The 10,597-nt window shown below is 55.4% G+C and overlaps 1 protein-coding gene across 1 annotated transcript; it reads left to right on the top strand.

The window, feature by feature from the left end:
• Positions 1–885: 885 nt before the first annotated feature.
• LOC116937800 (uncharacterized) lies at positions 886–9,836 on the top strand. The gene is made up of 2 exons (XM_032944912.2): positions 886–988; positions 5,773–9,836. The coding sequence occupies exons 1-2, from the start codon at positions 969–971 to the stop codon at positions 9,029–9,031; spliced, it is 3,279 nt and encodes a 1,092-aa protein (XP_032800803.2). The 5' UTR covers positions 886–968; the 3' UTR covers positions 9,032–9,836.
• Positions 9,837–10,597: the final 761 nt, after the last annotated feature.

Genomic DNA, 10,597 nt, shown 5'->3' with positions numbered 1-10,597 from the left:
TTTTTTTTTATTAATTGATCTATCTACGTGGCTTTAGCGAAAGACCCACAGAGTGTGAATTCCTGCAGTCACGAAAGCTTTAAGTCGACATTTAACAACGCAATTGTCTGTTACCCGCGTATGACGTCATGACCAAACTCACCCCGAACCTGAACCGATTTGACTGGAAAAAAATTTTGGATTTAAAGCTTTCGTGACTGCAGGGATTAATATTCTTGGTTCTTTCGGTAAAGTCGCCACCACGTAGAAGGGAAACAATAAAATAATAAAAATATAAAACAATAAAATTATCACGACGTTGTGGTTTTCACACCTGATGATGATTGCTTCTCGTGTTGCAGTCGAAACGTCGTGAGAATTGTATTGTTTTATATTTTTATTATTTTATTGTTTCCCTTCTACGTGGTGGTGACTTTACCGAAAGAACCAAGAATGAGTGACGCCACGTCCGTTACCGGTTCCTGCCGACGTCACTGGCGAACACCCGGTTGTTTAATGACGTCACTGAGAAAACTGGTTACCGACGTCATCTAGACCCTTAAAGTCTCCTCTGACGTGATGTCATCCGGATGGCGCAGATCTGACGTCACGCGAGTCCAGGGTCTCCTATGTTGACGTCACCGGTGTGTGAACAAAAAAAGCCGTCGGAAATGTCAATGGGATTTTTTTTTAAATAACGGTGGTTAATGACGTCACCTGAGACAACTCAACTTTTACCGTGACGTCATGTCCTTCCGAGCGGCGCATGCGCGTGGTTGGGGTGGTGGTGACGTCACACGGGCTCCGAGGAGGAGGAGGGGGGGGCTCCTTTGCAGACGTCACTGGTAAGAAAAAAAAACCTTGGTTAATGACGTCACGACATCTTCCCTGTCTACCGTGACGTCATGTCGTCTGTACGTGGGCGGGGCGGGGGTTGTTGGCGTGACGTCACGTGGGCCTTAGGGGGGCGGGGCTCTGCTAGAAGAAAGATGGCGGCGAGCGGCAAAAGGTTCCCCGAATTTTTTATTTCTCATTTCGCTTAAAGAGTCTCAAAGAGTCTCAACTTTTTCTCTCTTTCTCTCGCTTTCTCTCTCGTTCTCTCGCTTTACCTCTCTCTGTTTTTATTTTAGATTTTTTTTGTGTGTTTTATTCCAACGCGAAGGTTGTGTGTGGTTTTCTTTTTGTCCTTCCAGTCGTTACCTCGGCGTTTAACCGCTCCCCGTAGCGTCCGTATTGTTGAACACGCAGGGTTATTATGGATGCTTTAGTATCGTTACGATGTTGACGACGACGATGACGATGGTGGTGATGATTGTCGTGTGAGCGACGGTTCACGATGGATCCGTTTGCCAACCCTTACCGCGTGGGAAATCATCTCTCTCGGTGATTTATCCCAATAATCACAATTTCCTATAGATCAATATCTCTCCTCAAATTAAATATTATCACAGGTCTCACCCTACCACCCTCCCCCACCTCCTGGGTGATCGCTTTCAAATCGGAGATGGTTACCAAAATACCGCTCGGATTCTCGGTTCTTTCGGTAAAGTCACCACCACGTATAGAAGGGGAAACAATAAAATAATTTTTAAAATATATATAAAACAATTAAAAAAAATCTCACGACGTTTCGACTGCAGCAACACGAAGCAGCAATCATCATCGTCATCATCAGGTGTGAAAACCCACAGCAAGAACATTTGAAGAGAGTGGCGTTTAGTTTTTTCAAATGTTGCTGTGGGTTTTTCACACCTGACGATGATGATTGCTGCTTTGTGTTGCAGTAGAAACGCCGTGTAGAATTTGTTTTTATTGTTTTATATTTTTTTAAATTATTTTATTGTTTCCCCTTCTATACGTGGTGGTGACTTTACCGAAAGAACCAAGAATATTAATCCCTGCAAGCTTTAAATCAAAATTTAAAATACCGCTCGTTCTTCAGCGCCTCGCTGAACTGTAATGACGACAGTGGCCGTTAGGTCCGTTGGCCGAAACGTCGCCTCGTGTCCCCGCACGGTTTGAACAACAACAACGACGATCATCATGATAAGATAGCAGCAGCAGCCACTGGGTTGAGCTGCCATCAGTTGTGACAAGCCAGGTGTGAGCTTGTGTACAAGAGGCTTAGTGGGGCCTTAATGTCTCGTAGCAATACAACATTGTTGAGTTCTAGTATGGGTCTCGATGGGTCTTTGTGGGTCTCTACGAGTCTCTGTGGGTCTCTGAGTCTCTGTGGGTCTCTACGAGTCTATGTGAGTCTATGAGTCTCTTGATTCTCTAAGGGTCTCTATGAGTCTCAGGATCTCTATCGGTCTATGTGAGTCTCTGTAGGTTTATGGGTCTATATGTTTCTGTGAGTCTCTGGATCTCTGTGGGGTCTCTGCGAGTCTCTGTGGGTCTATGAGTCTCTGGGTTTACGTGAGTCTCTGTGGGTCTATGTGAGTCTCTGTGGGTCTCTATGGGTCTATGAGTCTCTGGGTTTATGTGAGTCTCTATGGGTCTCTGTGAGTCTCATATGAGTCTCTGTGAGGCTCTGTGGGTCTCTATGGGTCTCTATGGGTCTCTGTGAGTCTCATGAGTCTCTGTGGGTCTCTGTGAGTCTCATATGAGTCTCTGGATCTCTGTGAGGCTCTGTGGGTCTCTGTGAGTCTCTGGATCTATGTGGGTCTCTGTGGGTGTATGAGTCTCTGGGTTTACGTGAGTCTCTATGAGTCTCTGGATCTCTGTGAGGCTCTGTGAGTCTCTGTGAGTCTCATGAGTCTATGGATCTCTGTGGGTCTCGATGGGTCTCTGTGAGTCTCATATGAGTCTCTGTGAGGCTCTGTGGGTCTCTATGGGTCTTTGTGAGTCTCTGTGAGTCTCATATGTGTCTGTGGGTCTCTGTGAGGCTCTGTAGGTCTCTATGGGTCTCTGTGGGTCTATCAGTCTCTGGGTTTATGTGAGTCTCTGGATCTCTGTGAGGCTCTGTGGGTCTCTATGGGTCTCTTTGAGTCTCATATGAGTCCCTGTGGGTCTCTATGGGTCTCTGTGAGTGTCATATGAGTCTCTAGATCTCTGTTAGGCTCTCTGGGTCTCTGTGGGTCTCTGTGAGTCTTTGGATCTCTGTGAGTCTCTGTGAGTCTCATATGAGTCTCTGTGGGTATCTATGGGTCTCTGTGGGTCTCTGTGGGTCTCTGTGGTTCTCTATGAGTCTCTGTGTACAAACGCGCGTTTAGATTGTTTAGCAGCTGCTATAAATGTCCACTTGGTTGAGCTGCCATTAGTTGCGATCAATCAGTTGAAGGGGCTTGTGAACAAGAAGCTACTACAAAGCTCAGTGGGACCTTACTATCTGGTACCAATACAACATAGTTGAGTTATAGTATGGGTCTCGATGAGTAGTACGGGTCCTAGTGGGTTTCTATGAGTCTGAGTCTGGATCTCTGTCAGTCTGAATCTCTATGAGTCTCTGTGGCTGTTTGTGGGTCTCTAAGTCCCCGTGAGTCTATGGGTCTCTCACGGTTATTGTTCCTGGGTGGTAAGTGTTTTTTACGCGCTTTTATTTAACTCACTCTGTTGTTGTCATATCCTCAAATCTTGTAACTCAATTTTTACCCACTTCCCAATGTGGTATCGACTGCAAACTTGGTATACTCATGTCATACCGTTGACAATAACTATATTCTATAATAAAAAGTATTTTTAAACATTATTTTTTAAACGTTATGTTTCGGCTTGGGTCTAATTGTCCACACTCAACTCACGTTGGCTGTAAATCACCACGGGTCCCCTTACGTTGTGGCAAGCCTCAGGGCCACCTCCTGGAGTCGTGGAGTTCTGCCATTCCTAGTACGGTACATTTCATTAAAACGTGTTTTTTTAAGTATTTTTAAATATTACTTATTTTCTAATTGCTTATGCCTCAAAAGTATATCAAATGTTTATTATTCCCCACAAACTTTGCTTTTGTGACCAGGACTCTACGTGAAGGATTGACACAAATGCACACCGCGTTTTCTCATTGAAAATTGGTAAATTTCTAAATATCAATGTCCTGGTCACAAAAGCGAAGTTTGTGGGGAATAATAAACATTTTCTGTACTAATCTTGATTTGAGGCATAAGCAATTAGGAAATAACACTTACTACCCAGGAACAAAACATAAATAAATTTGCTACACAGTGTTATTCATGGAGTGGAGTATTAACTTTGCTTTTTGTGTCCTGGTCACAAAGTTTGTGGGGAACAATAGCAATTTCCTGTACTTTTGAGGCGTAAGCAATTAGAAAATAACACTAAACAGGAACCAAAAAAAAATTTTTGTTACACGTTGTTGTCTGTGGGTTTCTGTCGGTCTCTGGGTCCCTGGATCTCAATGAGCCTGTGGCTTTTTGTGAGTTCTCTAAGTCTCTATGAGTCTGTACAAACACGCGTTTAGAGCACTGATGATGATTATACAGAGTAAAACCTTGTGGATTGCGAGTAACTCGGCCTGCGAGTGTTTTGCAAGACGACCTAACATTTAAAATAAATATTAATTTGATGAACGACCGAGGGTCTTGGAATACGAGCAGTAGTACGTGTAGTGCGCTTTGTACTTCCGAGCGTCACGTGATCACACAACTGATGTACGAGTGCTTTGGATTACAAACACGTTTCCAGAACGAATTGTGCTCGCAATCCTAAGGTTTTGCTGTATCAGCCACTTGGTTGAGCTGCTATCAGCAGCGATAGCCAGCTCAGGGCTCCTGAACACGAAGCTGCCTGGCTCATACTCTTTGTTTCTCTCGGTAAAGTCACGTAGGCCTAAAATAAAATAGCTCATTATGAGACCTCCTTTGCCAGTAACAAGATATAGTAATAGGTTTTTACCCTTTTAACTGGCACAAAAACTGCCACCTTTATTCAAGGCATCATGTTTGCAATAACCACAACACAAGCAGTCAAAATGCAAACAAAAGAGACAACTCTGATAATAATATTGGCACTGTCCTTGAATTTGATTGGTCCACACCCGAGACAGCTTTTCTTAGAGCCCTTTAGTCTCCACTGGTGTTGGACCAGAAGACGCCAAAAGGCGTACAACTCAGAAACAGCGCACTATCAGAGTATTGAGAGCTCGGGGTGAGCATTTACATTATGAGACCTCCTTTGCCAGTAACAAGATATAATAATAGGTTTTACCCTTTTAACTTGAACAAAGGTGTCAGTTTTTGTGCCAGTTAAAAGGGTAATACCTATTTCTATATCTTGTTACTGGCAAAGGAGGTCTCATAATGTAAATGCTCACCCCGAGCTCTCAATACTCTGATAGTGCGCTGTTTTTGAGTTGTACGCCTTTTGGCGTCTTCTGGCCCAACACCAATGGAGACTAGGCTCTAAGAAAAGCCGTCTCGGGTGTGGACCAATCAAATTCAAGGACAGTGCCAATATCATTATCAGAGTTGTCTCTTTTTGTTTGCATTTTGACTGCTTGTGTTGTGGTTATTGCAAACATGATGCCTTGAATAAAGGTGTCAGTTTTTGTGCCAGTTAAAACGGTAAAAATCTATTACTATAAAATAGCTCAGTCGGGGCCTTACTCTACCTGGTAAGATAAAAAATAGTTTAAAGTTCTTTGTTTACCCTTCCTAATACTTTACACTCCTGTCGCGTTTGCGTCTATTTGTTGCCGTTACATTCTAACCCCCCCCCGCCCCACCCCCTCGACATCTGTAGCGAAGAGCTTTACAGCTCATCGGATTCCTCCGGTAAAAATCCTGATTTCTGATTCATGGCGGTCGGGCGGGGGTGGATGGTTGGGTGTCGATTCAGCATGAGCCGTCGGGAGTCTGCAGGTCTCCGCCCATGCGTGCCATCCGCCGGCGGCACGGCATCGCCGCCGACAACGCCAACAGCGGCGTCGGCGCCGTCGACAGCAGCGGCGGCGGCGTCGGCGTCGGCGTCGTCGGCGTCGTCGGTTCACCAGTGCGAGTTCTGCCCCTACCGCACGAGCAAGCGGGACAACCTCACGGTCCACCGGCGCACCCACACGGGCGAGCGGCCCCACGCGTGCCCCGTCTGCGGCAAGGCCTTCAAGCAGCTGGGCGCCCTCGCGGCCCACCGCACCGTCCACACGGGCGCCAGGCCCCACGCCTGCGCCGCCTGCGGCAAGGCCTTCGCCCACGCGGCGGCCCTGGCGGCCCACCGCGCCGTCCACACGGGCGCCAGGCCCCACGCCTGCGCCGACTGCGGCAAGGCCTTCGCCGACTCGGGCGGCCTCCTCCGCCACCGGCGCACCCACACGGGCGCCAGGCCCCACGCGTGCCCCGTGTGCGGCAAGGCCTTCGCCCAGTCGGGGGGCCTGAGGGCGCACGCCAGGGTGCACACGGGCGAGAAGCCGTACCCGTGCGGCGTCTGCGGCAAGGCCTTCGCCCACGCGGCGGCGCTCGCGGCCCACGGCACGACGCACACGGGCGCCAGGCCGCACGCGTGCCCCGTGTGCCGCCGGGCGTTCGCGGACGCCCGCAACCTGAGGCGGCACGCCAGGGTGCACGCCGCCGACAGGCCGTACCCGTGCGGCACCTGCGGCCGGGCGTTCGCGCGCTCCGGAGACCTGCGCAGCCACCGGCGGACGCACACCGGCGAGAGGCCGTACGCGTGCGGCGAGTGCGGCGGGGAGTTCTCGCGCGCCGAGAACCTGCGCCGGCACCAGAAGACGCACGCGGCGGCCGCGGCGGCCAGGGCGGCGGCGGCCGGGGCGGCGGCGGTATCGCCGGAAGGGACGCCGACGGCCTCCGACAGCGTCGGGGCCTCTTCGCCCGACGTCGTCGGAGAGACGAAGAGGAAGAAGAAGAAGACGGCGTCGTCGTCGTCGTCGGCCACCGGCGTTAGAGCTTCGCCGGGAGCGACGCCCGGCGGCGTAGGAGAGACGAAGGCAACCGCCGCCGCCGCCGCCGCCGCCAGTGTCGCGAGTTCTTCACCGGGAAGGTCGCGCGATGTGGTAGCAGGGACCGCGCCCGACGGAGGGACGACGCCCCCCGCTGTTGGAACCTCGCCGGCAGTGACGCCCGGCGCTGCGCCGGAGACCCGGAAGACGTCCCGCGCCACCAGGAGTTCGCCGGGAGAGACGCTCACCGCGGCAAGAAAGACGGACGCGGTGCCCCGCCGCGTCAGGGCTTCACCGGGGGGCGCGGCCGGGGAGACGACCCCGCCGGGCGGCGTCGGGGCCTTGCCGGCAAGGTCGCGCAAAGCCGTGGCGGGGGCCGCCGCGCCCGGCGGGGTCGCGGCCGCCCCCGGCGTCGGAGCCTCGCCGGGAGGCGCGGCGGGAGGGACGGCGGAGTCGGCCCCCGGCGGCGCGAGGGCTTGGCGTGCGGGAGCGAGGCGCGAGGCGACGGGTGGAGCGCCCAACGCTTTGCGGGGCACGGCGTCCCGGCGGCCGAGGGCGGCCCCCCGTCCGGCCGGCGGGTCCCCGACGAGCGACGCGGTGCGGGGGACGGCTCCCGGCCGCGAGGGTTCGTCGGCGGGGAGACTCGACAAGGCGGCAGGGACGACTCCCGGCGGTGAGAGCTTGCCGGCGGGGAGGCTCGGCACGGCGCGGGGGGCCACCCTCAGCGGTAACGGTGCACCGGCGGGGAGGCTCGGCACGGCAGGAGGGACGGCTCTCGGCGGCGGTGACCTGGAAGTGGGGGCGACTCCCCGGGGTAAGGACTTGGCAGCGGCGAGACTGAACTTGATCGGACGGACGACTCCTGGCGGTGAGGGTTTAGCCGTGGGGAGGCTCGACGGGATGGGGCGGGTGCCCTGGTTGTTGGGAGAGGCGCCCGGATTCCCGGGAGGGACATCCGGCGTGCCTGGTGGGAAGTCCAACGCGGCAAAGCCGTGGAATTGCGCGCCGAGCACAGCAATAAGAGGAGGTGGGGGAGGAGGTGGGGGAGGTGGAGGGTCCCACCCCCGCGTGTTCGGATCGACGACCGGTCGGCCCGGGGGGCTGCCTGACGGCTCGCCGCGGCCGCCGCCGCCGCCGCCGCCGGGAGGGGAGGCGTTCGCGTGCCCGGCGTGCGGCGAGCGCTTCGCCAGGTGGAGGGACTGCCGCAGGCACCGGAGGACCCACCGGCCGTCGATGGCGACGCCGGCCGGCCTGCCCGGCGCTTGGGCAGCGCCGCCGGCCACCGGGGAGGCGGCGTACGCCTGCGCCGGGTGCGGGGAGCGCTTTGCCAAGCGGCGGGACCTCCGCAGGCACCGGAGGGCTCGCCGGGAGGGGTGGGCGGTCGGCGCGGCCCCCGGCGCCAAGCTCCCGCCGGCGGGAGACGAGGCCCAGCTGTGCTGCGTGTGCGGCGAGGCCTTCGCCAAGCGGAGAGACCTCCGCCGGCACCTGAGGGCCGGCCGCGGCGGCGGCGGCGGCGGCGGGGCCCCGGGCGACGGGGACGACGACGCGCCGGAGCTTCTGCCGATGCCGCTGGGGGCGACGGCCGGCACGAAGTCGGCGTCGGGAGAGGCCTACCGCTGCTGCGTGTGCGGCGAGGTGTTCGCTAAGCGGCGGGACCTCCGCAGGCACCAGAGGGCTCACCGCGGCGGCGGCGGCGACGACGCCGAGCCGCCGCCGGGAGCGACGTTCGGTTTGCCAGAAGTGTCGGGCGGGAGGGGCTGCTGCCGCCGCCGCCACCACCACCGCCGCCGCCGCCGCCGCCGCCGGTGCTCCGCGTGCGGCGGCGGCGAGGCGTCGGCCGGGACGGCTGCCCTCGGCGCCGCGGCGGCGCCAGCGGCGCCGCACCCCTGCGAGCGCCGCGGCGGGAGCAGGGGGGCGGCCGCGCCGGCGAGGAGGAAGAGCAAGAAGGTGAAGCTCGAAGAGGCGGGTTTCGCGGAGGCGACGGGGGCGACGAGGAGGATGACGACGAGGAGGATGAGCACGGCGGCGGCGGCGGCGGCGGCGTCGAAGCGGGAGGGCGGCGGCGGGCCGGCCGCGTGGCCGTGGGCCAAGGCGGAGCGGGGGGGCGAGGGCGGCGGCGGGCCCTTTGCCGTGTCGGTGGCGACGCGGGACGGTGGGGGGGAGAGCTCCCACCACCACCGCCACCGCGTTGGGTTTGTGAGTTAGCCGTCGCCCGGCGATCCACCCACAACCGCCGCCGCCGCCGCCGCCACCACCGTGTTGAGTTTGCGTCACGCGGATAGGTTCAGAGAAAATAACGAAACGTGAGTTTTGCCGTCGGCTACCCCACCCACTGCACTAAACTAGCCTGTACACTACGTGACGTTAACGTAAGACCCAAAGAATATGAATTCGAGCAGTCGCGAAAGCTTTAAGTCGAGATTTTGTGTCGAGTTTGTGAGTTAACCGTCGGCCACCCAACCACCACCAGTGTTGAGTTTGTGAGTTTATCCGTCAGCTACCCACCCACCGCACTAAACTACCCCCCTGTACACTGCTACACACGATATACTCTAATAATGCTCTATAGAAGACACGATTATACACTACGATATACACGGCACCACTTTACTGCATTGTGAACTCGTTTCTTTAAATGTGCTGCTGCTTGTTGCGTTTAATTTGTAGTCCTTCCCACCGCACCTCCGATTAGCACGGTTGGCTGCGTGCGGTGGTGTGAAAGAGGTTAAGCACGCACACGACACGTGGAAACTGGTGTAGATATCTCCTCTGGGCTCCTTGGGACTGTCAGGTCTGGCCAGAGGCGATGCAACGGTCTTCGCCTGCTGACGAATGTTGCGGTCAAAGTAAAACACGCGATTCGTGTACGATGGTGGTGCTGCTGCTGCTCCTGCTGCTGCTGCGTTGGCACAGGGTTAACGCAATTGACGAGGGTGGTTGAGGTTTTATCGGTTGTTATTGTACGGTGTGGTAATGTCTCGTTCAATAAAGTGCAGTTTAGATACCTTTACCTCCTTGGGACCGAATATGGCTTTCGTTTTGAGTCGTCGATGCTGAGAATGCTCACGCCCTGAAGGCTTCTGTGTGTGTGTGTGTGCGCGTACCCGATGGGATGTTGTAGTGTGGCCCCAACGTGCGTGCGCGTGCACATAGCCTGGCACAAGCGCCCTGGTGATGTGCGTGTGAGTATACTTACGAACATTCGGCTTACGAACGTTCAGAGATACAAACAAACCTGTCCCGTATGTCCAGTTTCCAGTTCGGAGCGAGAGTCGTGTGAGTTCGACCGCCGTGCAATAGATGGTCGGCGGTGGTGGCATCTACTTCTGCAGAACGTGAAGAACCAGTGGCATCTACATCTGCAGAACGTGAAGAACCAGTGGCATCTACATCTGCAGAACGTGAAGAACCAGTGGCATCTACATCTGCAGAACGTGAAGACCCAGTGGCATCCACATCTGCAGAACGTGAAGAACCAGTGGCATCCACATCTGCAGAACGTGAAGAACCAGTGGCATCTACATCTACAGAACGTGAAGAACCAGTGGCATCCACATCTACAGAACGTGAAGAACCAGTGGCATCCACATCAGCAGAACGTGAAGAACAAGTGGCATCCACATCTGCAGAACGTGAAGAACCAGTGGCATCTACATCTGCAGAAAGTGAAGAACCAGTGGCATCTACTTCTGCAGAACGTGAAGAACCAGTGGCATCTACTTCTGCAGAACGTGAAGAACCAGTGGCATCTACATCTACAGAACGTGAAGA

This window comes from Petromyzon marinus, chromosome 80 (assembly GCF_048934315.1).
Source record: "Petromyzon marinus isolate PM22_M1 ecotype Great Lakes invasive population chromosome 80, UKy_Petmar_22M1.pri1.0, whole genome shotgun sequence".
Taxonomy (NCBI): domain Eukaryota; kingdom Metazoa; phylum Chordata; class Hyperoartia; order Petromyzontiformes; family Petromyzontidae; genus Petromyzon; species Petromyzon marinus.
This window is presented reverse-complemented; position numbering and strand designations above follow the sequence as displayed.